Source organism: Chaetodon trifascialis, chromosome 10 (assembly GCF_039877785.1).
Source record: "Chaetodon trifascialis isolate fChaTrf1 chromosome 10, fChaTrf1.hap1, whole genome shotgun sequence".
Taxonomy (NCBI): domain Eukaryota; kingdom Metazoa; phylum Chordata; class Actinopteri; order Chaetodontiformes; family Chaetodontidae; genus Chaetodon; species Chaetodon trifascialis.
In genome coordinates this window covers 5,656,792-5,684,208 of record NC_092065.1, presented here as the reverse complement: position 1 = coordinate 5,684,208, position 27,417 = coordinate 5,656,792, and the positions used below count along the sequence as shown (strand labels likewise).

Genomic DNA, 27,417 nt, shown 5'->3' with positions numbered 1-27,417 from the left:
TTAGAGAGCTTTTTTTTTCTGTTCAGTGGCAATTAACAACGCAGAGAGGAAAAAACAGAGCACAGAGAGAAAATCAACAGTATCGGCTGCAGGCCGCACGCTTGATGAATGCTCGGTTCTGACGGCTCGTTCAAAAGTCATTCTTCAGCCTCTTTTCAAAGTGGTTCATCTAAGCAGATAACTTTACAAGAGGGGTAAAAATACTGTACAATGCTCTGAATATTACTGCTGCTCATCGTGCGGCTTGAAGATTAAAAGGTCTTTCATTCATCAGTGATAACTACTCACCTTTTCCTTCCCCCAAAACAGGCGAGGCTGAAGAAAGTCAAGTAAAGCTTTAAAAACCAATGAATGATATTTCGACTCTCTACAGACAGAAATAGAGGTGCTCCGTACTCAACAAAATAGTGTGTGGATTAAAATAGATAAAGATTATATATATTTATACTATATATACTATATAAAGGCTTAAATCTCTAGACACAAGGACAGCCACCAGTGCTGTCCACACACATTCCTCAGTACACAAACCCTTTAAACGCAGCAACAAACTCACACCTGCTTTGTCTCATTTTCACTCCATGGACCATTAAGTCTTGTATTGTACATCTGCAGTAAAACGATCACAGGATCCTGATCCCAGAAGTACCCCCCCCCCGCCCAGTGATAAGCTGAACGGCTGCAGTTTTCAGATATGAAAGGACAAACTTAACCAGAGCAAGTAAAGTAAACTTTTGAAAGCCTTTCTGCAGTGTCAGTTTGAAAACATCGTCCACTGAGACTACAAAAAGCACACAGAGTGCTGTTTGGTTCTGAGTTAAAGACGGTTTTCAGGGTGTTGGATCAGCAGAGCCACAAATAAACCCATGTGCATAAAACTCAAAACAGTTTCTTCTTGTTTTTAGTGGGGAAGCTGAGGCCTGTGTGCACGAGTTACTTCCACCTGACTCCAGGCTGGAAGATACTGATCAATAACACAGAGCTCATTTCATTAAAGCATAGAGCATCAATGCGGGACCTGCCGTCCCATTGGCCGGATAACAACGAAGAGGACGGGAAACAAGGCGGGAGGAATGGAGGCGAGTCTCAGTGGTTGAGCATCTCTTCGGGGCTATGGTTGATTATTACACATTATAAGTGAAGCGAAGTGGTTCAGTTGGAAGATGAGTGTGTTTCTGAGGCGGCCCAAAAGTCTGTTTCAGTCCAGGCAAACTTTTACATTCCACACGCTGCAAAACAAATCCAATCCAGTTCCTCAAATTCACAGGAACTCCTCTCAGTCTCTCCCGCTCCCATCGAGAAGCGCCGACGTTCAGGCTGAATGTGCAAATGTCGTCCGTAACACAGAACCGTCCCAAAAACAACTTGACAAAAACAACACGACAGACAAAGAAGAACTTTTGCAGTCCCTGAAACATCCCCGTCTCCCATCCACTGTAAGAAGTTCTTAGCACGGGACTTAACTTTGTTTCTTAAATTGCGGGTTTTAACTGAAAAGAATCAGTTTATGTGCCACAAAACTAACAGAAGAGAGGATTCGTAAAAGACTGCATAATGTCATATGACTGTTCATAAGCTGTTCCCTCTGAAGGAAACAACAAATTACTGATTGCACATACTCGGACAAGAAGCCAAACCAACATTAGGGCAGTTGTGTCCCATTTTCACGTCAAGGCGCCTAAAATCTGTTAACTGCAAAGCCAAAATTAGCTCAGTGTTCACTGCCTGCCTCACAGCCCTGTAGAGGTGTTAAGTGTGGTTTGATGCAACAGCATTTATGTGTAACTTTTGTTCGTGTCAGCTCCAGACTGGCTTAGACACTTCAGTGTTTTGAAGTGAGTTTCAGCCGCGCAAACAATGAGATTAACCAACAAATCTAGTTACCGTTTCCACGTCTGACTGCATTTTGTAATGATCTGAAAAATACATCTCGGGTTAAAACTCATAAAATGATCTCCAAACTCTTAAAATTGACTATTTTGGGCAGATCTTTGGCTTCAGTGGTAAAACACATTTCACTTTTGGATCAGTTTGGGTAAAAAATATATATATATCTCACCCTGATTATATTTGATTTGACGAGGAAAAATCCATCAATGGTTAGAAAGTTCTTTCTTCTTCTGATTTCCCCCCTTTGCCTTCATATCAAATGGCCTCCCTTCATTTCTCTTTTAAGTCTCTACAGATTTCAAATCTGCATCTTTTGAAGAACTTTGCTTAAAATACACCATGCAATGGTGAGTTAAATCTCCATTTCTGATGCTTTCACAAGTTTTCTCTCCCCAAGCTCAGTACTTTGAGGGAATCCAACTGAGTATCTTTAAATGTCTGACGAAACCTTTCTATAAAATAGCAATGTGTAACAAATCTCAAATTTATTCCATTTGACAGCGCTTCAAATAAATCCTGGAGACAGCTGCCATGCAGACTGTTTCTAATTTATAGCTATCACAGCTCTGTTGTCTCGTAGAGCTACAGTTCGCTCACACATTTAGTAAATCTGCTCAATCTAGAGTTCTAGAATGAGTTCTGACCAGCTAGAGGAAGTCACTGTGTCACTTTGTCTTGGACTGGATTGGAGCCACTTCACCTGCTGGACTCTTCGCCTGCTGCTGTTGTTAATGAGCGCTCAGAACAACCATGATCATGAAGCCCGGCCTGCTCGATGGGAACGCAGCCGCTCGCTCTGCGGACTGATTTGTCCATGAAGTAAACACAGACATTGCACAACCAGCTGTTTAGTTTTAGGTGAGTGCTGTGGCTGCTGCACAAACAAAGCTGACTATTAGCTTACATCACACATTAGCGTCAGCACAGGGACCACAGGGGGGAAGTTGGATCTGTTGCCATAGTAACAGCTGGGTAGAGGAGCTCAGAGTGGCTGTGACTGAGTCAGGTGGAGGGTGTGTGCGTGATGTGTTTGCGTTTGGTTCGGTGCTGTGTGCGCGGCCTGGCTCTGGGTCTGGGCGTGCGGCTGCTGCAGGATGTGCACCACCCGGCTCAGCGTGTCCGTGGTGGCAAACGCCAAGTACTGGCAGCACAGCCAGTCCTCCAGGCTCACACCGCACGCCGTGTCCAGCGAGCGTTCCGCAAACTTGATCATCATCAGTGTCCGCTTCAGGTCCAGCCAGTTCTGGAGGGTGGCCTCGCGCTGGCTGGAGGTGGCTCCTGACATGGGGCCTGTGCTGCTGCAGCCCAGCGCCTGGAACAGGTCCTCGCGAGGGCCCCAGAGCAGGCACTGCAGGCAGGCCCGGGCCTCCGACATGCGGATCCTTTCTGAGGGGTTGACGGTGAGCAGTAACCGGGCCAGCTGCTGCAGACCCTGTGAGTACAGTGATCTGATGGGGAGCGGAGGCAGGTCTGCCCAGGTGTACTCCTGCTCCTTCAGCTCCGGCGTCTCCTCAAAGGGGTTGGGCCGGTGCAGCATCTCATAGATGAGAATCCCAGTCTGGAACTCGTCACACTTGCGGTACTGAGTCGCTGTGACGATTTCGGGGGCCAGGCGAGACTGGTCCCGCAGCGTACCAGGGTCGGCGGCCATGAGAGTGCTCTTCTGTTTTGCTTGGGAGAAGTTACTGATGATGAGGCGGGCGGGGCAGGTGGCATTGGCGGCAGCTGCTGCAGCACTGGCAGAGCTTGCACCTGAACTGCTGCTGCTGCCGTTGCTGTTGTTGTTGGGCTCAAGAATGTCCAGGTTCCAGGGGTTGCCACGTTGGCAGTGCACCAGCAGCAGGTTTTCCAGCCGCAGGTCACAGTGGGTCACATGATAAGGTTTCATGTGCTCCAGGCCAGAGCACAGCTGCAGCAGCAGGAGACACACCTGCCGCTCGTACAGCTCCGGGTTATGAGCATGTCGCGCCACGCCTTCTCGGACAAAGTCAGCCACTGTCTGGAAGGGCACCTCCCGTGTGATGACCACCACTCGGCTCTTCAAGCGGCCGGCAGTGTTCATGTGCCCCGCTGTTGGAGTTTCATCTAATTTCCCATTTGGAGCTTTGGAGTCTGTTGCCTTGGTTTCAGTTTTGATCTCTTTCTCTTTCTCCTTCAGCCCGTTCACATCTTCCACCTCCTCCTCTTCCTCTTCCTCATCTTCCTCCTCTTCCCAAGGCAGCAGGCGGGTGGGCACATCAGCCAGGAAGTGCCCGCAGTCTTGCTGGATGTTGAAGTTCACAGCCAGGCTCTGTCTCACTGCAAGGCTGTGGAAAAACTGCTGCTGGGTCTCCTTCACTTTGCTTCGACAGATCTGGAGAAAGGAAAGATAAGAGTGAGCATGTTAACATCAAAGTGAGGTTTGCTATTGAGCTGACAAATCTCTCATGATGACGCTATTTACAATTTAAACTTGGCAAATTACCAAGATTGGCAAAAATATTCCCAATTCCCATGAAAAGACAAGAACCTACTAACAAGTACAAATTTAACTGTATATTTGAGACCTGTTTTAAAGACTTCCATCTTCAGTTGGGATGAACGGGTTTGGGGATGAGAGGGTATGAAGTCTGTGAGTACTGAGGGGCAGCCTAAAGGTCAGGGTTGAACATGTTGTGCAACCAAGTCTTTATATCTGATCTGGAGAGCCACGTTCGATGTGTTTGCAAAGACAGCTGGGCTAGCTTAACTTGGAGAAGAAAACGGGACTGGATATCTAACTTTTTGAGGGCCGGTACTTGACAAATGATTTTAGAAAGCAGACATTCATCATGGCTGAACTCAACAAACACTCTAGATGCAGCTTCTTCTTACTCAGTTTGATCCAGTGTTAGCATTAAGAGGGCAGCTAGCTTTCACCATCATTAAATTACTGGTTGAATGACACAAAACCAGTTATTTTCAATACTTTAGCGCTGACTGGCCCATACTGGTGAAATAAAAATCACCCAGTGAAGAAAGAATGAATGTTGGATTGTTTGTTTTGGAAAGTTACAGAAATGGTTGACCTGTTTATTTCAAAGTTTTCTCTCTCTGACAAGACTTCTGTCATTCCTACAAATCCTCCATAGCTTGAATTAAAGAGACTGCTACTCATTTCAATGAAATAAAATAAATTCAGCCCAACATCAGAGATTGTCCCTTTCCTGCCAGGAGCGGCTTTAAACAAAGCACTAACCTTCAGCAACATCAGGAGCAAAATACATCATTTTATCAGAGAATCCACAGAAGAATTCAAAGATCAAAGGTGTTTTCTGTTCCTGTAAAGCTCTGTTTCTGCACAACACTGCAGCTCATGGCTTTAATGATAGATAGAGCAGTGAGGAGCAGAGACTCCAGGTTGTCAGAGACATCAGTGCGAGCGCCTCCGTGTCTCTCCACACTTTGATCACAGCACAGAGAAGAGAGGACGATATGATCGCTCACTGCCAATGTCACAACATTCACTAAAATACTCACAAAGAGAAAGAAGTCACGACGTATTACTGAGATATTTTTGGTTGAAAGTACCTTAACTTCTTTTCATATCAATGGTGTGACTTTATTAGGAATTATCTTACAGAGAGAGTCTGTCTCACTGTTCCACCAACATCAGCAAACATTTTAGTGACTAAAATAGGATTGAAAATGTTGTTTGGATTCAGAGAAAGAATCTTTGGGGACAAAGTATATTTCTCAACGCAGCAGCTTTAAATCGTGCTATAATTTCTGATGTCACGTATCGTAAAGGCTGACATCATTTGACTGACATTTCATCAGTTCTCTTTGAAAATATACTGGTGCTGACTGAGACTGAGCATGTTGAAAATGCAACAAGGTGATAAGACTTCAGGTGCCTGAGGTTGAATTTTTGGTCATATTTTATATTAAGGTACACATATTCACCATTATCTAAGCATATTAGTGGCATATTGGCACTTTAGTAGTCATTAGAAAGCACTCATTAATGTCAGCCAAAACCCTGAACAGGCGTACAACAAAAGCCGATCTTTGTAAATGTATAATAAAAAAGATAATATCATCATGATGGGAGTCAACAAAGTGTCAATATGTGGTAATACTGAATTAACTGCATGCTCTGTATCTTGTGAAAAACTTGTCTTGTGATTTGATTGACTTGTGATTTGGGGTGAAGACCTGCAGCAGTGGATTCCTTTCACACACACAACACACTGTGTAACTGTGAAGGAATGTGCGTGTTCACTGGATTCACTCGTTTTGACACGTTGGCTCAGACACTGCAGCTGCCTGCTGATCTTTGTTTGAGGACGCTGCTGGAGAGTTTTCACGGTTTCGATGCCGTATTTTGTAAGCAGTGTTGCTGGCTGTAACACATGGTTCCAAGTTAACAGGCAATCAACTATTGTTGCCTCATTTCCTTAATGCTGACATTTCAGAGATACTTTAAAGCTTTAAGGCGCTCCAACTCTCACTGAATTCCTCCGAGAGTCAAGAACTCACACAGACGTGCTCCAGGTGGATTACGAATAATTAGCACCGCATTAAAAATATCACAGCGTGTAAAATCTTATTTTCAGGAGAATCTACTACACTTACGGGGTTACGAAAGGCACAACTGGGCCACATTAAAATGGAGAATTGGGGAAAGTTTAATTGGGCCCGTTTGTGTTCTGCTGCTCCTTCTGCTGCTGGTTGCCTTATTTATGGATGAGCATCATAAAAAAACAAGAGTTTCTCTTGAGCCTGCTGCTAATGTGAAGGCAAAGCTTTGAAGTGCTGTGGAGAGCAGAGAGCTTCACATTCTGTGAATAATGCAACCTTCATCCATATCTGCTTTGTATTTAGCTTCAGAACTCTTCCGGCAAGCTCTGCCCTGGACACCTCTCTCACTCACACGCACGCACGCACGCACGCAGGCAGGCACACACACACACACACACACACTGTACCACAAGCAGACAGAACTGCTACCCTCACACCATTATACATATCTATACGTAGATATATAAACACTCATGCATGCACACACAGGTTTTATTACACAAGGCCGTGCCCAGGAGGCTCAAAGTTTAAGTGCCAATTTTTCAGCACAAACACCCTCCTCCACCTGGGCTGAGGCAGAGGCAGAGGGAGGAGACTCCTCAACACAAAAACAAATCACAAGGATTTACTAAATCTACTACAAGGACAGCAAACATGAGACTCCAGATGTATTTAAGAATCCTTCTCGATGGGGGGAGAATACAAAGCAAGGACTGAAAAACAAACACTAATGAATTCAAACTAATGAGATGCCGAAAATAAGCTGTTTGTCGCAACATTTGGTAAAAGCACACTGTATGAACTAAATACTTGAAATACTGTGATGGAAAGTGGGGCAAACTAGCTTAAGTTAGTATATGTTTCAGGGTCATTCACCTATTAAATATCAGAAAATAACAAAAAACAAGAGCCTCAGGTGACCTTTAAATGTCTTGCTTTGTCCAATCAACATACTGAAAGCCAGAGATTTTATGCTATATCACAAAACAAAGAAAAACAGCAAGTAATCTACTGCAGTTAAATGTGGTACATTGAACTGGAGGCAGCAAGTTTTAAGCTCAATATTCTCCTTCTGGTCATTAGCAAACAGCATGCACTCTGCATCATAAACTGAGTGGAACAAACTGATCTAGAAACAGCATCACACATCTCACCTTGATGGCGTAGTTGACCAGTGGGTCCTTGGCGTAGGAGGCGGTGTAGTATACGGCATCCCCCGCCTCACAGCAGGGCTTCCCAGTAGTCAGCCTGAAGTGGGACCAGCTGTCAGTGCCAAATCTCAAGTGATCCTTCTGACCAGCCATGAAACGGTCCTCGCACTTTGTCGCCAGCTTCCGCAGCGTGTCCGTGTGGAGCCCTCGGATCCTTCCCACGACCTCATCCCAGCTGTCGAGCCCCCTGTAAAGAGCAGGTCTCTGGGGTTTGGAGCCTCCAGCAGCAGCGCCTCGACCTGTCGTCCGACCCCTTCCAACCAAAGACTCTGTGCTCGGGTAGACCCTCCTCTCTCTGCCAGTGGTGGAAGTGGGTGCAGCAGATGCAGGCTGAGGAACCAGGGAGGACATGCTGTTAGTCGGGCGGCACTTGTTGGTCGCTGTGGCAGCCAATGGCCGCTCCAGGGAGTCGCCGCTCTCGTGGTCGTGGGCTCGATGAGGCTCTGAGCTGAGAGAGGAGCTCTGACTAGCGGTGTCCCACGTGGAGTCGAGGTCGTAGAGAGGGTTGGCTACACTCAGGTTCGTGCCCCCAGGTTTAGCCTCAGCCCGAGGTCTCAGGGCTCCCTGGGGCGGCTCTTTCCCTCCAAGGCTGGGTTCAGTGCTGGAGCGAGGTACAGCCTTCTTAGGCAGTGGTGGTGGTGTGGCTTTAGCAGCTGGCTGGTCGGCAAGGCTGTCCAGGTCAATGGAGGCCAAAGTATCGTTGGATGCTTTGATGTTCCGGGGCTGTTTCAGTGGGATCATGTTGGCTCTGGACTGACCTGCAGGAAGATAAGAACACGTGTAGAATCAATGAAAGTGTTGGGCGGAGAGCAGAATGAAATACACGTCAATTTCAAACATCAGAGACAACTGAAGTAAATTTAGACTTCAATGATGTGACATCAGTACACTGTACACTACTGCATTTATGATTAACAACCCTTCAGTCTGTGCTAGTGGAAAGAAGCCAAGTACACTTACATTGTACGAGCACAATTTGAGGTATCTGTACTTCACTTTTTCTATTTTATGCTATATTAGAGTTCTACATCACGATATTTCAGAGGGAAATATATTGTAGGTTTTAGCCCACTACATTTATATTCCAGCTAGTTACTTCATTAAAGATTAAGATTTTGATCTCGAAACATGATCATTTTCTAAATTATGCCGCATTGATATAGATAAAACTAACAGTATAAAACATAACAGCATAAAAAATAAATATCAAATGTGACTGACTGTTACTTTCAAAAAAGTCAAATCAGAATTCTTCACAGCTGAAAAGGATAAAAATGACACCTGAAAAATAAATGATTTCACAGTCTTTCACCACCATCGTCCCCAGAGCTTCTCCCACATGGCGTTCTCCAGTCGCCCACTGGCTCATGAAGCAGAGAGGCCGACACGAGGTTGTGTGCTATGGCACGTGAGGGAACTGGTGGCTCTGAGGAGAATTCAAGCCAGAGAGCAGGACAGCTGGGCACAAGTTGTCCCTGCAGCCATCCAGCTGCCCGACTCAATCTGCAGCTCTGCTCTGCACTGAGGCTTAAAGAGGCAGCATGGAGAGCACATTTATCAGTAGCTTGAAGTGACCTTATTTCTCTGGGATGGTGGTGGGAGGGAACTGGAGGGTTGAGGGGTTGATTGGACTCCCTCGATGGTCTCTGGAGTTGAGGACCACAGAGGCAGATGGGTCAGAGACACGTGTCTGATAAGATGGAAAGAACAAAGGAGTCGTGCCTCTTACATGACGGGAATGAAAAAGCCTGGCAGTTTAAGCTGAGTGGATGTACAAGACCACAGACGACCCTGCTGCGCCGCTTTCAACTCACCAGGGAACACACCAATTTCCTGGAAGATCAAGACGAGAGACTGCCAAGTGCTACAAGATAATGTCCTTCAAAGTCACCCCTTTTGCCAAATGACTTTTTCCCGTCCCTACGGAAAAGGAATCTGCTTGAACAAACGGTTTGTCTTTGTTCAGGACAAATGGTGCTGATTGCAAATTCTTGTCAGACGGTAAGAAAACTCCTCACATGTGCGTCACGCTGCCATCATCTTAGGAAAGCAGAAGAAGCCTTAAGAAAGAGCAGTCAGGATAAAGTAAATGAGTCTTGGTAATCCTCCCTGGAATGGGTGTATTTAATGTGTTCCTCCACCAATCTGGAATAATCCATCCAAGAAAACAACCGTCTCCCACGTCCAGTCCCAAGAATCTTCTATTGCAGCAATGTGGCTGTGACTTAACTACATTACATAAGACTGATTCAGTCTGTGATTGTCATTTCAAAATCAAGAATACTTTTTCACTTCACCATAAACAGATACATGTGATGATAAAACAGCCTGCATTAAGGGATTAAGAAGCTCATACGGCTTACATGAACATCCATCTTTACAACAAACAACATAATGAGATGAGGGTAGCAGCTAATCAGAATTTACAATGTTGATTCACTTGCTAATCATTTTTTTAGATTGATCTATTAATCTATTAGTCTTTGAAATGTCCAAGCTGATTTCAAACTAGACTCTTCAACTGTCATCTCTTGTCTGATAAGTTTCACAGTATTTTTGTACGAAATGGCACAAAATAAAATGTGTAGCATTATTTCTATTTGTGGAAACTTTCCAGTGTCATTTCTTTTGTCTGTGATTTCTTAAAGACAAACAAGCACATTTCTAAAAGCTGATGAAACAACAACTGCGTAGAATGCTGCATTCTTACTGTGAAGTGAAACAGATGACAGTGTGACAGAGGCATGGTAAAAGTAAAACTATATAAAATCACCAAAAAAAGTGATTTATAAAAGTGTTTTGGAAAAGTGGTGCACAGTGAGTGAAACTGATTAACGAACCATTAATGCAAAGCTGTTTCCTTATTTTCTAAACATCTGTCGACCTAGGTCCATCGTCAGGAAACAGAACAGTAGTGAATCACCAATCCCTCCAGAATCTGATCAGGATTAAAAAGCCAAATGATATCACAGAACCTGATGTGCCTGACACAGCTATGTTGCCTCTGCTTTGTGCCTCCTCAATCCAGATCTGGGTATCAATACGGGCAAACTGTCATGTCATTATCAAAAATCAATAAAGCAATGTTTGGTATCAAACATTCTCCAACAGGGTTGATGCCTTCCTCTCTCTTTATGTAAACTGTAACCATGAATTGAAAGCACAACTCACAAATGGTAGAAAATGTGTTACCTTTCAGTCATGTCCTCATAGACTGGACTTCATACAGCTATAACTCTGTCTGTGACACTACATACAAAACACTACTGAAAATGTCATTTTTAAGCATCCCATGCACAGTTTTACAGAACAGCATTCTCTAACGTTTGTTTGTAAGGAAATGAAGGAACTTGTTGCCACAGCTGAGTGATTGCTGTTCAGCCACTGAGCCGCAGTAAAACTAACTGACACGGTAACAAGAGGAGGCGACGGAGGAGGTGGGTAGAATAAAGAGGAACAGAGGGGAGGAATGAAGTGAGAGTGGGTGGCTAGAGGTGGTAAAAGTGAGGGAAATGACAGCGAAAGAAAAACAAAAAGAGGGGAAGTGGTGAGCAGAAGGAACCTGATGAGAGATAAACAGGTGATGAGAGAGAGGTTACTGAGAGGTGAGGGCGAAAAACAAGAAAAACAAGCCTACCTTAATTCCACTAATGTCTCAAAGTTTTTAGGTAAACGCGGTGCTGAAGCTGCGCAGAGAGGCACAGTGAGATGCTGTTCTCTGCTTCCATCCCTGAGAGTCTGTGCGGAGCCGCTGGCGCCAACAGGCAGGCTCAACGCTCCCACCAACACTGGAGATTTCTCACTGAGTGAGACAGCGAGTGCTCTGCCTCCTACTGCCTGATGCTCTGATTAAAACACAAGTGTGTGTATACTCTATATGTAGCCAGTGAGAGAGAGACGCTTGCACTTGTTAATGTGATTCTCTGCTAAAATGTGTGAACAGAGAGTATTGACGGAGCTGAAAATGGACATCAGAGAGAGTGGAGGCAAAGCAGATGTATTTCTGCAATTCTGTCGAGTACAATAGACAGAAGAGGAGAGTTCACACTCAGAGGCTACAGCGTTAATCTCGAATCCCCAAACAAAAATGATGTACTGTATTAATCTATGTTTGAAGGCAGACAAACAGCCTTGTGCTTTATTAGCAGCATGTAGAAGAGGAAAATCAGGCTGCAGGCAGCTCATCATGCGTCATCCAGGGAGCTTTTAACACATTCACAATATATCAATCCACAGAGCCGGTGTGCATTCTGAGCTGAGCACGCACGCACGCACGCACGCACGCACGCACGCACGCACGCACGCACGCACGCACGCACGCACGCACGCACGCACGCACGCACGCACGCACGCACGCACGCACGCACGCACGCACGCACGCACGCACGCACGCACGCACGCACGCACGCACAGTGGACGAGCAGTTTTTATTTCCGATGAATCCCTGAACAGTAAAACCCACACACATCTTAAACCTCACAACACTACGAGCACATGTGCAAAGATGCAGCGAAGCCCCTCAGCAGTGCAGGTGCCCCACGAACCCACACTCTCCACGCTACCACTTCATGTTTCTATTTCTTTTCGTTTCACACACACCGCTTGATCACAGCGAGATCCTTTCCCACACACAGAGCTTCGTGTTTTCAGAGCACAGCTATGTTTGACAGCTGTGCCTGCCGCTCTCTTCCTCCTCTCGCTGCTGCAAGTCTGGTCTTGACGGGCTCATCGTTCCACCGCCACCACACTGTCTAATGATGAAATGCCCACTGTCAACTAGTCACAAACAGGCACGAAAATGAGGAAAGTGATAGAGGAGCTTCGTTATCATGGTATTAGAGGAATGTAATGTTTCAGTCTGCAGTAGTATTACAAAGCAGAGATAGGGATTTTGGGCCTATTTGTCATTTAATATAGATATTTTCTCTACTGAGACAAAAATCATGAGGAATTAAGCCCCTAAATTTGTCTCTGTCATTTTGATTCCTTGCTTTCAAAAGGAAAAATCTGCACTGCTATCTTGCAAAGTCACCCAAATCTTCATTTTTATCTACTTGCAACAATGGTCTTCATTTCAAGGCTGAACCACAGAAGAACTGAGAATGAGACAGCACTGTGATGGGTGAATTTGTCTTTTTGGGACAGTAGATGCTCCTGTAAAGGATTTCAAAACAGCCGTGTCCCTCTTGAGGAAGGTCTAATCCTGCTTTCAGCACTGAAAGGGCAACCTTACAGAAAACAAGACCTGTTTTCTCAGTTAGGTCTACACCATTCCTCTGACAGTGTGAGTAAGATAACAAAAACAGAAATACACAATTACAACACAGATTTTTCTACTTCTATTTCCTGACTGAGCCTCTGTTCTCCCTGAGCTGAGGTTACACAACTTACATTTTTAATCCTACTGCACGTGTTTTTTATTTGCTAGAAAAATTAGATTTGGGTACTACAAGGAGGAGGATTCACCTCATTCAGGCTGTGGAGGAGTCAGTGACTCTCATGCCTTTCTCAAACTGGACGTGAATGTTGCAGCATCAGAGCAGGCAATTACAAATTTAGAGTGCAAAGACAGCATAATGATTAGTTTCAGATATGAGGATAAAAGCTTTTATGACATTAACAGCAGTCAGTCATGCAGTAGGTGTTGTAAAATGGTTATTAGTGTAGTCCTACTCCAAGCTCATCAATCATATCAAACATGATTTTCAGCAATCAAACAAGAGCTGGGGACAAAGGCGATGACACAGAGAGAAATTAAATGATCTAGATGACAACCCAAGAGTAAGCTGTTGATTTATGCAAGTGAGTGATCCACTCCTGTCCATCTCCACGTGCTCAGTAATGGCCCTGATGAGAATGGGAGAACTAATATCAGCTCCCACCTCGAGCTGAAAGAACATCACTCCAGTTATTCTAATTTCAAAGTTGCAGGCTGTGAGTGACAAAATGCACTGAGATTTTACACTCCAGCTGTTTTAGCAGGGAATAAATTATGACTTGCCACATGTGGAGGTGTGCCAACCTGCTCATCTCCAGAGTGTCAAGTGGTGACTCTTGGTCACATCCCTCAGGCTTTCAACTAACTCCAACTTTCCTGCTCTTAACACTACATCGCCTTCCTCTGAGCAATTAATAAGAATGTGGATGAGTTCACAGAGGAGTCAGTTGGAAGCCCAGTGCGTCATATACAGATGCCAAAGGGTAGCTTGTGTGTCTATATGAGACGTGAGGGGTGTGACAAAGGCTGTATTTATCAGGGAATGAGACCAGGCTCAGTGTGCTGATGCCAAAAGTAAAATAAGTTTAAAGTAAAGTTAAAAGTGAGATCAGCTGTTTGGGAGTCAAGTGCAGACACTGGGAACTGACAGATTGTGGCAATATTCATCCACTGACTCCAGTTACTCTCCTCCATACAGAGATTTATGATGCTCTCTTCAGCACTTTCTGTACAGTTTTACCACATATAATGTTTGTGATGATTGTGGTGCACAATCACCTGCTTAATCCCATGTCCTCCAAGTTTCTCGCCATCATTTTTTTATTTTACGAGAAGTATATTCAGAGCATTAAGAGGACCTTGTTCTGTAAAATACAGTAAAAGGGGTCTATTTGCAAGAGGAAGCAGGTGAAAATCAGTAAATGCATAATATAGTGGCAGATATACTGTTCTGTCATGTTGTGGTGAAATGATTAGCAGGAAACCAGTCCTACAGAGAAGAAACATGCTCATTTGGACAATAAAAGCTTGCAGAGCATATTGTACACCCTAACCCTTACCTGCTCATCACAATTAGACACTGCTTTAAGTACATTTCATGCTTTATGTCAACCATGACAGCATGAATATACACAGATACAACATACAACATACAAAACACCAACATGTGTCGTTCTTACCCAGGTTGCTGTAGGTGGCACTGCACTGGCTGGAGGCGGTAGAGTGGGAGTGATGGGACTGATTCCCGTCCTCCTCTGGCTCTCCGAGGCTGGCGCTGCCCTCGCTGGCTGAGGCTGGTGTGGCAACCTGGTTGGCATGGCCCTCCTCGCCCTCCCCAAGCACCAGCCCCAGATTCACTTTGGCAGGCAAGGAGGCGGCACCGGGCAGCTCCCGATCCCTGGCATTGTTGGCACTGACTGGTACCTGGCTGCACATGACAGAGAGAGGCATGCCTCCATTAGCGATGAAAAAGTGTAATACTTGCTCCATTAATACACTCATTAAATTGATTTTTCCTTTGTTTGCTTGTCCCCACCGCTTTGAGATTTTTCATTATTCTTTTGGTGATAAGGTTTAATTTTGCATGAAAATATCTGCAAAACAAGTCAGAACAGAACAGGATGATATTATCAGGCTATTGTGGAGACAGTGGTGCTTGTGGATGATAAACGAGCTGGTATTGATCAGAGCTTCAATCTGTCGTTGTTCATTTTGTCTATGAGAGATAACTGCACAGCATCAGAGGATATGAACAAAATGCACATAATGTTTTGATCTGGTCAGTCTCTCAAATCATCGCACACATCGCCTCATCAGCTCACCTTCTTTACAGCAAGTGATGAATTAGAGCCAGCACAGCTGTAAGTGGGGAGCTTTTGAAGACTCATGTGTTTCATATGCAACTAAACATACGTTGCCTGAGGGAAGGTGGAAGAACAAGGCGAAACAGGTCAAAATGGGGCTTGATAACATGTTCTGAAGATCCTTTTATCACAGTAGGATGAGTAGCATGATTTGAGGTGTTAAAAGAGAGAATTTCATCTGCAGCAGACTGATCAAAAGATGTGATTATAAAGGTGACAGACTTAAATGTGAGTATGAAACTCAACAAAGCTGTGGCAGTCTACTGAGGCATTGTGCCTGTTCTGAAGAGCTGCATCATGAAGCTTAGCGAGACAGACAAATCAAACACAACATCACAATCTCCTTCTCTGCTGACTGACATATTTAAAGCTCTGTGACATTGATGCAAACTGTCACCTCAAGAAATGTATGTGAGCATTACGGCACGTGGCATTACGAACCACGATGCCTGTCCCCTTTATGATTTGTTGTGTTTTATGTCTCTGCTGTAATGCTGCTTTTCAGAATGACTTACATCAGATGAATACATAATGCTTCCCGTTACAACAGGATGCCACACACTTCATGATGTACTGACAGTGGAAATCTGGGTCATATCTTACAGTTACTCAGGGTGTGTTATCACTGGAGAGTTAAGACTGCACAGTGTGAAAGCCCTGGGGGTGTTATGAAGACACTTGTCATATACTGTAGCTCGTTGCTGCCGGAGATGAAAGTTGTACAGGCGATCTGCCACATATGTGTCTTCTTAGGGAAGTGACATGGCCACAATAGCCCATGGGCCCTGTCTCTTGCATACCACGAGAATACATATGCAAGCGCACATGCACACGCGTGATGCAATACACATTCCTGCCAATGGTTTCACACTATGTCACTGATTTACAGGGAGAAGTCAGCAGGTAATTTGCACTGCTAGCAAATAAATATTGATGTAAACTATGCATGTTTTAAAATACTTTGAAAACTGGCTTTGCTAATGTTTTGTGAGGAAAGACATTGATTCAACAGATTTGTTGGACCTCATGGGTACTGACAATGCTTTTTGATGAGTAAAACTAAATAAGATAAAAATGTGTCAATGAAGGCTTAACACATCTTATACACAGCCAAGCTACAACCCTTTGTTGAATAAATAATTGACACTAATGTCACTTTTGCATGTAGAATCTTATCTGTCAAATACGGACTGAAATATCTTTCTTCTATGAGAAAAAATACATTTAAGGATAGACTACAAGCAGGTTTGATTTTCTACACTACTGATCATTTCTTTATTATGCCTGTAAGCCCATAAACACGCATTTATTTTCAAAGTTTCTTCTTCTTCTGTGTCCAACATTCACAACAAACTGATACAAACTGAAAGGATGATCAGAGATTATCATCACAGATGATGAGCGTACCTGGATCTAACACGATGCAAAATGATGCAGTAGATGCAATATAGTTACAGAAGGGGAACATGAAACATAAAGTAACGCTGACAACTTCATGTCTTTTATTTGGATCCCTATTAGCACCAGCATGAGCATTGGCTATTTGTGCTCTACAGATTGCAGATTTATATGTAACAGCTGCTTGAATCAGGCAGTACAGAGTAACTGTAGCTGCACGAAATCATGAAGAGCTGAAATGAGCGTTTTGCCAAAAGCTTTTCATTTTAATTAAATTTAATTACAACATCAAGACATAAACTAATCTTTTTTTTCACAGTCACCTGAGTAACAGTGTCTCACTGCTCTATGCTGTAAAAAAAAAAGCTTAAACAGCTGGTATTTCACCAAGAGCCATCTGGGAACAGTCTGCCCCTCTGATCACGATAAATAAGATACTCAAACAGACTCGTTTACTGCCCTCTGATCTGATAACAGTTCAGTCAATGTGACCTGTGTGAGGCATTACAGCCTCAGGCCACCTGGGTTGTGACCACCCTGGTTGCATGACATTCCAAAATACTGCATAGTTTAACCTCCATTGTAATAGAGAGAATATTGGCTACCGAGCTGTCACACCAGTGGCTGGCTCTGCCATCTGTTCTAACTTTCAGATGTTGCTGTGGTGGCATATTGTTTCAATGATCTGACATTGCCGTTTTGAGTTTGAATTGTCTTTAAATATTAAGCTTTGCAATCCCTCTGCTGAATAATGAAGTATTGGAAATGAGCTCCGAGTAAAAAGGTCAAAAAAAGTTCACAGAGCTGTTTTCATAGCCGGAGGTGTTGTATTATTTGTATTAGCCTGAATCACATGTGTCATTTCCTTTGACTGTAACTGTGATTACACACTTCGGCTATATGACGAGTGATTTATGTAATCACAGGAAAAAGTCCCTGTCAAGAAAAGGTTAAGCGCAAGAGACAAAAGAGGTCATAGTGGGCTTTGTTCAGTTGAAACGTTCAGGGCCTGTAGCACTTTTTCACAGCATCGAGTGCACTAAGAAAACAAGCTGAAGTTCTTCTATCAGTATCAAGCTGGCCAGTTATTCACAGCCAATTATAGATAGCATAAAATCAAGTACTAACTCCTTCCTGTGTGCCTTCATTATAGTTATACAAACAGACATTTGCCTGGATAATCATTTCAGACACTTGTGTGTGTTTGAGGATGTGTGTTACAGAAAGTTTAAAACTCACAGAAATGTGACACCTACAACAACAATCCCATCCTTTGTTTCGAGGAAAGCTAATCATCGTTAACAGTACAAACAGGTTAATGACTACAGAGGTAGATCTGGGCCAAGACATTTTTCAGGCTTCCCTTAAAGTGTGACCATTTTCTTATTGATTTTCAAAACCGAAATCATTTGCAAACAAACCCATGTAATAATCTCCTTTATCCAATCATGTGTTCACAAAGTGGTGAACCTCTCTCCATCCTCTCTTGTGACCGACTAAGCCTTTCCAGGATGCCCCTTTCATACCCAATCATGATTCTATCACCTGTTACCAATCAACCTGTTTACCTGTGGAATGATCCAAACAGGTGTTTTTAGAGCATTCCACTACTTTATCAGTCTTTAGTTGCTCCTGAACCAACTTTACAAATTCAAAATAATGAATACATGTCATAAAGATTAGCAAATGATCACATTTTATTTACAGCCTCCCAACACTTTTGGGATCAGGGTTGTCATTGGAGCACAGATCCAAATTCAATGGAAGCTTTTCTGAAAACATCCTGTACAACTGCTATTACACTGGCATTTTGGAAACAAGGATTTCATCTAAAAGCAGTGACAGCTCTTTAAAAGTAACACTGAAAAGAAACAGGAAGTATCCTTGCAATATTTTGTCCATGACGTGATAGAAAACTGAGCATGGAAGAAAACACCCAGCTGCTCATGTGTCTGTCTCTACCTTGGGGCGCTGTGTCTGGGGAAGGCTTCAGATCTGACATGTTTATGATCCATCTTGGTAGACCATAAGGCCTCTGTGTCTCTTTTAAAGAGAGCTGATCAATAGCCCCTGAGTTGCCACAGTGCATTACTTTAGCACTTGTCGGCTTGCCAGCAGGAGGCAGTTGTTATAAAAGGCCCATCACAGTGTTGTGAGCCAACTAGAAAACAAAGAGTAAGTAAGCTGTGAAAGGATTGAGGCATAAAGATGAGTGTGTTATCACATGAAAAATATCTGCTGGTGGCCTGACCTGTACAGGAAAACTCTGTTTCCTCTATAATTCTTCCTTGTTCCATCTATATGAATAGATGGTTCTGGTTTTAACTAACCACACATATTGTTTTGTATCTTACACAAGGATACAACTTACATTAATCCAACCAAAAACAAAGTATCAATGGGCAGTCATCTACAAAACTATCCACTAAATCACAAAGAAGACACTCTCTAGCAAATAATCCTGCATGGACAAACCATTCACAGTGGATACACACCTTGAGAGGCCCTTGACACAATAAATACCTCGAAGGCGGCTACATGATTCAATGTCAGGACCTGACTTGTTCAGACGGCATGAAGCTTCCCCAGTGCAGCATGAAGCTGCGTTTCACAGTTTCTCAAATCTCTGCTGCGAGAAATGAACAATCTCTGATCCGAAACATAAATCATTTAATGCCAAAATCCTCTCCTCCCTACTAAGTCAGTATGACTTCAAATGGCCTGGGTGGTTACAGTTATTTACAGAAGCAAATGAAATAAAAGGGTTTCAGTTCTTACCCGCTGTACTGACTCACACAGCTTCCCATCTGGAAATACAAGGCAAAGCTGTATTCACATTCTAGGTGGATCAGTAATTACAGGTTGGCCAGTTGATCAAAAAGTCTTTTCCTCATTAGTGTCCTTTCCTTGTCTTCCTCTGGTTCACCCTCTTTGAATGTTCTTACCTGTCTAAGGTAACGTGTTTGCCAGCGCTGAAGAGCACGCCCATGTTAGCCAATAAAACCACTTCCAGTCAGAAAAAAAAAAAAAAACCCTGCAGGGTTAACCCCTCATCTGCCAATCAAAACAAAAGATCAGTACAATGACCTGTGTGACCAGTTCATATAACGTGTGCTGGTGTGTTGTTCCTCTAACTGTAAAACGCAATTTGCACCAAGATATTTTTTTCATGTGTAGACAGCCAATATTTGTCAGCACCAGTAGTTAGTGCAAGCAAGTGGGACTAAAAATGTTTTATGGAGATACATTTTAAATTGCAACGATTTGTTAAATATTAAATAGCACATTTCAGAAACTACTTTGGTTGCACAAAATCTATTTTTTCAGAAAGACTTTAAAGCTCCAGTACTGTGCAGAAGCACTGATGTGGAAAAAAAAACCAAAAAAACAACAAAATGCATAAAATCATCTTCAGACCTGGAGAGACCCTGCAGTTCGTAACGATCAGACTAGCTGTTTAAGAACGATTCCAATCCTTTCAAAGTGCGATACTGAAGCACTGTGAGGCATTTTTTTCACATTCCACAAGGGGATTCTTTTTGCAGAGGTTTTTGGGTCAACTCAAAAACCATGTACCTGAGATAAACATCAAGTAGACAGCAGAGTAACACTGGAACCTACTGCCAATACAGTGATCATAATAGTTACTGATTGACAAGCTCACAGTGAATGCTGTAAACGGCAGGGTCACAAAAGAAAATAAGGCAGGCTCGGCCAGATAGTGAGATGTTTGACAGTGTGACTTATTCAATCTGGTATGCTAAAAGTACAATTCCATATCTGCTTATGTTTGTGGTGAGAAACTAAGAAAATGTGTCTGGTACAATACAGCAAAAACTAATGTACGATTAACTTATCAAAAACTGAGCAAAACGTTGTTGCTTTTGGCATCAAATGTAAGTGAATGAATGCTGTGCATATTTTAATGACACTGTGATGTTCGTTGCTCAATATAAACAGGAGAAACATTAAGTATGAGGAATTCTGCATCAATTCATCTTCGTTTTGGACATTAGTTCTGAAGATTAAACTTGGCCAGGAAGTTATTTTACTTAGCATTATTATCTTAGTTTTGAGGAAGCAGACAAAAAAACAACTTCATGTTTCTTCATCTGAGTAATCAATCATCCTCTGGGAGAAGTGAGTGAGAACATCAACTTTGCTCTCACAAAAGACTTTGAAAGAATTTGGCATTAAACTTTTGGGGAACATACTGAGTGCTCTCTAATACATACAGTGCAGCATCATACAGTATACCCAATTTTAGCACAGCATTGCCCATATTAATAGAAAACCTAGCGCAAACTTGATTCTTCTATCTCTTAGTATAAAGTGAGAGAAGAGACAGGAACTTCTGGAATAAAGAAAAGATGACTAGAGCTGAAGCTTGAGGAAGAAAGAAAAAGCAAGGAAAAGACAGAATGGGGCCATGCTCGTGACAGGACGGAGGAGAGAAATATCCAAGAATTCACAGTGCTTCAGGCTCAAAGGGGAAAAATGTGGAAGGAAGGCAAGGAAGAGGAGCAAAAATTACACGAAACACAGAAAGTGATGGTGGAAAGCCAGGTACCTTGAAAACAACCCAGACGACAGAGAATATGAAGGTGGTAGGGATACTAATAGAGGAGAAGAAACAGATATGGACAGTATAAGGTGGAAGACAAACTGCGACAAAACAGGTGAGAAGATGAACAACAACATCTGAACAAGTTCTAACTAAACTGTATGCAGGTGTGGCATCTGCCAAGAAAAAATTCCACTGTTTTCCTGCTAATCATGTGGGTGTTGTGGGATTCATTTTCTAAAACACATCAAGATTCTAAAGGACAATTTCTTCATACAACCCCACAAATACATGGAAATCCAGATGCAGCAAAGAGGGGCTCAGTTTTCTGTGTTTAAATACATATATGATCATACAAAATAAATTGGTATGAGCCCTATTCACTCAGAAAATAACATGGCACCCCAGGAAGAGGCAGTAAGGAAATACGTTAGATAGTACTCACCATAAGTAGTACTTTATGTAGAGGTTTTTATATAACAAATGAGCCTTTTCAGTTGCTTGCTACCCAGTGGCCACATTTACATAACCTTTACTAATTACTCAGTTTGCACACAGTGAAAATATAAGGACTACTAATTGTGCCAGGTACAATAGGATGATTCATTATTGAATAACCTACTGTAGAACTTGGGGTGGGGTGAGTTTTCCTGAATCAAGTGTAAAAGTTCATGTTTTACCCCACTGAACTTAACTCATTCAAGATTAAATCATGTACTTGGTAGGTCTGAAGTTTAAATGTATTTTCCTGCTATCAACAAAAAGTAAGCTTTAAAATACAAAACAATGGTGAACACAGAAAAAACCTGGGGATGTTGTCAGAGGGTATTATCCAACTTGAAACTGATTAATGATGAGTACTTTACATTATTAGCAGTGCTTTCAGTATACAGCTTCCCTGATGAATGAGTTTATGGTTGGCCACTGCAGCATCCATTTGACTGATTATCATCTTTGACTATCTCAGGGCACACAAACAAGCTTATAATTTAGAACAGAATGTACGACATATCTGACACAGCTGGGTTATCTTCATCTGGTATCATTACTCACAATGCAGGAAACTTACACTAAGAAATGAAACACAAAGGGCAATAGTAGGTCAAAGACAAGTAATGAACTTATAGTGAGAGAATACAGTGACTGCTTACTATGTGGGTGTGAGTGTATGTGTGTCAGAGTGAGGCTCTGATACAATTTGAGAATCTAAAGGGAATATGGCTGTTAAAAAGTTGATTAATAAAGGTTGAACCTATTGCTGTTGAATCAATTGTAACACACTGAGGCCTCAGCTGAGCACAGAGCCTGCTGGTCAGGTATTAAATGACAGGGAAGAGACCACATAGGCTGCATAGTCCATGCAGTCAGCTGGGAAAGGGTTTGAGCAGACATGCCATGCCAAATTAAGATCAAACACCTCTAGAATCTGTGATGAGGGATCTGTATGATGAGGGAGAAGCACCCCTGGCACTTTGGAGGAGCAGCAGGCAAAGGTTGAGCATCTTAATTTTAAGCCGTGTCCTATCATGCTCTGAAGGGAATGCATGTGGGTAATGGTGTTACAGGGATTGCATGCAAAATAATTAATTAGATCAGCAAGAGGTGATGTTGAAGGAACATGTGGGAACTTTGATAGATTCTTAAGAATTCCATTACAAGTCTTAAAGACAAAGGCATGTTAAAAACTTCTGTGTGAAAGCAATATTCACCTTACAGCAGCTCAAAGCATCATTAACCGCTTTAAAATTTCTGCTCAATTGTTTTCTGGTGGAACAACTTCTCATCTAAGATTAATCTTTCCTGGGAGTTCAATAGCAGCATAACTGTATTCTGTCTGAGGGCCACAATCCTACACATTTTACAGTTACTCTATGCATATGTGCATACAGAGACATATCCACCACAACAATGTCAGTTCTTGGTTTGAGGTTATCTGGGAGTCCAATGCAATAGGGGTTTAGTTAAGCCGCATCTGTTTTTTGTCTGACAAATAAGTCTCAGTATTCTGTTGAAAATCTGAAACCACATTTAGGTTTTGCATATTACCAACTGGGTAAACAACAGTTTTAAACAGAATCCTTACTTTGATGCGCTACTATTAGAGGCTCACTCTGATGATACAGTGCTGTCAGAACAGTGACTAAAATCTTGGACAAATACCTGAGATCCTTGCTGATGAGATCACATCCAGTGGTGTGTGAGGCAGGTGTTCGGTCTGGACTGAAGGGTCTGGGTTCCTTGCTCTCATCAGGTGTCAGTGGTGCATTTTCTCTGCACTCCTCTACTCGTAGTTCTTCTCCATCACCAGGTGTGCTGCCACTTTCTGGTTTGTAGGTGAAGATGATAGTTGGCTTCTGGGTGGGATCCTCTGGCTTGGCCTCAGTGAACCAGTGATGATGTTGGACTGGTGGTGGTGGAAGCATGTGAATAACTGTTCCATCAAGGCCAACCAGCTTGCCTTTCTCCTTGTCTCGCTCCACCCTTTCTCTCTGCTCATCCTCATCTTTCCGCCGACGAAAAAAGCTCTTAAAGGAGATCCAGCGTTTGGGTTTGGAGCTATCTGTTGAAATGCGTCTCCCCTCTCCACCTGGACTTCCATCACCTTCAATCGGTCGTACAGGAGAACTGGAGGCGGAATTCTTAGTCCAGTTGCTAAAATGTCTCTGGAGGATGTTGGAAGCATGGTACGGGGATGATGTAGATCTAGGAGGGGGGAAGGGGGCATTGGGCTCGGAACGAGGGCTGGAGAGTGGGACAGCAGCAGAGGCACTCTGGGATTTAGACAAAACTTTGGAGGGTGTGTCCTTCTTGGGCTTGGAAAGACAGCCATCAGTTGTAGAAAAGAGGGACTTGGGTCGGGTGAGGGTCTCTTTCATGGCATCAGGTGGGAGAGCATACAGCTCCTCAGGATTTTGGGTTTTGGATTGTGCTGAAGGTGACTCTGGAGGAGACTGGGGAGGGTGGATGGAGGCCACAATCTGTAAAAGCACAGCACTTGCCTCCTCCTTCTGGCTTACTGCTGTCCCACAAGAAAAATTTAAGTCTGTATTATCGTCTTTACTGAAACTGCGTGTAACAACATTGGCAATGGGGCTGGTCTTCAGTAGGTTTGAAGTAATGGCAAGAGTGGGAGGAGAATTTGTTGATATAGTGGGAGAGAGGGCCCCAGCTGTGGAGCTCATCACAGTGCTTGTGTCTGTAGTGGTTCTAGCTTGTAAATTTGGTGCTTTTGACACTGCTTCAGATGGGGCTTTTGTCTCTTCAAATGAGGCTCTCTCTGATGTGCCTCTACCAGAGATAGTTTTCTCTGTTGAGGAGGACTGGACACTCTCAGACGATCCAATCTCTTCATAAGTATGGCTGGCTACCCTACTACCTACACCCTTTGGCTGTGGCAGTTCTCCACTGAGTCCCAGGAAGCTCTTGTACACAGCTAGGTTGTCATACGCACTTGGATTGATAACAATAGGTACCTTAACAGCATTCTTGGAGCTACGGGCATAAGCTGGCTCATCTCGAATAATAATGGGAAAAGGAGGCATGCCTGCATTATTGAAACTGTTAAACTTGATTTCTGATAAATTTGGGGATTTCACAGGTACAGTTCGGGAGGAAGACAGTCCGGCAATGGGAGAAGTGGGAGCTGACTTGTGGCTGCAGCGTTGAGTAGGGATGGAAGGGCCAGGATTAATCCCTAGATCCACTTTAGGTATTTTTTGGCGAGGACTTGTGCTTGATGTCCACACTTCTTGGTAGCGTATGCTCCCTGATTTCTTTCGAGAGGTACCTGATAGAGCTACAGATGTGGGTGACGTTGACATCGCAGGAATAGACGGAGAAACAGGGGAGGCTGGAGAGAGGGGCTGACCTAAAGGAGTGTTACAGAATGATGTAGGGCTCGAAGGCATTGACAGGTTTTTGGGTTTTGGAGAAGAGTCTGGAATCTGTTCATCTTTGTTGGCCATGGATGCTGACACATCCACTACAGTGTAAGGCTTACAGATCTGAGACTTTTCCAAATTCACTACACGGTATGGTTTAGCTTGCTCCTCTGTGGGACTAAAACTAATAGTAACTGGTTGACCAGGAAGGGCCTGGGGCATTGGCATACCTTCTCTACTATCCTGATCTTCTAATCTAATGGCCAGGACAGCCTTGTGTGTTTCAGTCACCTTGAGTGGACTCAGTGCTCTGTGGACGGGCTCCTTTTTTGGAGAAGTGCAGGCGACCAGTGCCTTAGAAGATGTGGGAGACTTTAAGCCATTTTGAAGAGCACTGGGGGCACTGCTCCCACTGCTGGAAGTTGTTCGAGAATCCTCTGGTAGCGATGACGATGATTCTGGAGAAGTGGTAGATTCAGAATTTGATAGGAAACCACTGCCTTGCATGTCATGGGGCCCATAGGGAAGCAGAACTCCATTCGAGTCCATGGAGGGGTATCCGTTCAAAATCTCATCATAGCTATCATCATAGTCTACTGCACAAATCCGCTGAAGTGAGCGGTTGCGAAGTGGCACAGTATTCCACTTTTTCCCTGCAGCAAAGGGCACCGGAGACAATGTAGCAGCACGGAAATTTGCAAATCGTGGTTGGCCTCGCATACGTATCTCCATGGCTAGCAACTCTTCATCACTTTCATCCCAGCTTTCATGTTCATCATCATCCCTTTCAGTCTCTTCCTCATCATCTTCCTCTTCCTCATCATCTTCGCCTTCACTGGAAAACTCTGGGTAGCAAAAGCGACCACCCTCTGTGCTAATGATTTCATTGCTGTCACTAAGCGATACCCGTTTTTGAGCAGTGCCACCACCACCACTACTGCTGCTGCTTCCCATGGCTAGACAGCTTGAGGCTGGAAGGCCTCTTTCCAATGACCGTCTGTATGAACTACTTATTCGTCCCCAAAACAAGTCCTTGGAACCAGAAAGGGGTGGGGGGCTAAGGCCAGGGCCTAACCCAGCAATCTCTTTTAAGACATCTGTCAGTCCACTGTTGTTGTTATTTCCACTAGGGGTCCTTGGGCTAAGTTGTCCATAACCCTCAATCTCCTCACTGCCATCCTCTCCTTCGTTGTTGTTGCTGGGCCCACCAGGCCTTTTACGGTTCAGTCCATTGCGATTCCACACTGTAAAGGCTGATGTTTTTCCCGTTTCTATCACATTTGGTGGTCGTGACAGGTTGCCATCTGAATCCAGTCCTGCAGAGGAGCAGGGCAGCATCATAGTGGGCTTAACAGCAATAGTTGGCTTTTTAGCCACCGGTGGACGGAAGTGTCCTGAGCGGGAAGACCCACTGCCAGCCCTCTGGGAGTTGTTGGTAATATTAGGGTTGGCTCTGGCCCCAGCAGGGGGTGGGTTCAGTTGCTGAGTTGTTGGAGGCCTCTGCTCAGAAGGAGGCTTCCTTTCACCACTCTGAGCCAAACAGTGCAGACTTTTGGGTTTAAAGCAGTTCTTGCACTCGCCTGGTTTCCACACGTGCTCTGTGAAGGTGCTGCAGGCAGACATGGCTGCTGGTCCAGTAAGGCAGCCTGCTGGGTCAATGGACAGGAAACCCCTCCATGAAGCTACGGGTCACAGGTACTAATTGTAGTACAACAATGATGAGCACTATTCAAGTCTCAAATGTGGGGGATTCTGGACCTGAAAAAAGGGACAAGAGAGAAGGGTATAAATTAAACTCTAAAAACTGGAATTTAGTGGCAATTCAAAACATGTATCTTATTAAATTCAATAGATCATCTAGACAAATTGTGACTTTGTTAATCACAAAGTTATTTCCATGCAAGAACAAAATACTGAAACAAACAAGGAAAATTAGATGCTATTGTACAATTGCACTTATCACACACAGCTGAACTGAAGAAGACACATTGGGGCAGATAGAAGGACACTGAAAAATAAGCTGTGTGTAAGAGAGAGAGAGAGAATTAGAAAAGCAGTGCTACATTCTTTCCATTAGGTGGCAAACTTTCTCTACTTAGAAGCCAATCTATCCTATGGGGCAGTCATCTGTCTCTTCCTGACCCTCAACTGGTCATGTAAGACTCGAAAAGCAGAGGGGCAGAAGTGAAGAGGATTAAGAGAGCTTATTTCTGAATTGCTGTCCTGTGTTGTTGTTGGCCGTTTCAGCCAGGCTTAGGTGAGATAAATGTACTGATATTGTCATTGAATCACAACCTCAATGTCCTAAATCCTATGAAGTAGATCAGTTACTTGGAAAATGGAAATCATA

The 27,417-nt window shown here is 43.6% G+C and overlaps 2 protein-coding genes across 2 annotated transcripts in view; both read right to left on the bottom strand.

The window, feature by feature from the left end:
• LOC139337241 (uncharacterized oxidoreductase YjmC-like) overlaps positions 1-27,417 on the bottom strand; it is a 297,202-nt gene that overhangs the window by 89,485 nt on the left and 180,300 nt on the right. The gene's annotated exons all lie outside the window — the stretch shown is intronic.
• Positions 25-26,819, bottom strand: peak1 (pseudopodium-enriched atypical kinase 1). Its single transcript, XM_070971742.1, has 4 exons — positions 23,347-26,819; positions 14,541-14,788; positions 7,587-8,401; positions 25-4,243 (listed from the first exon to the last, which is right to left on the bottom strand). Exons 1-4 carry the CDS (start codon positions 26,688-26,690, stop codon positions 2,873-2,875), a joined length of 5,778 nt encoding a protein of 1,925 aa, XP_070827843.1. The 5' UTR covers positions 26,691-26,819; the 3' UTR covers positions 25-2,872.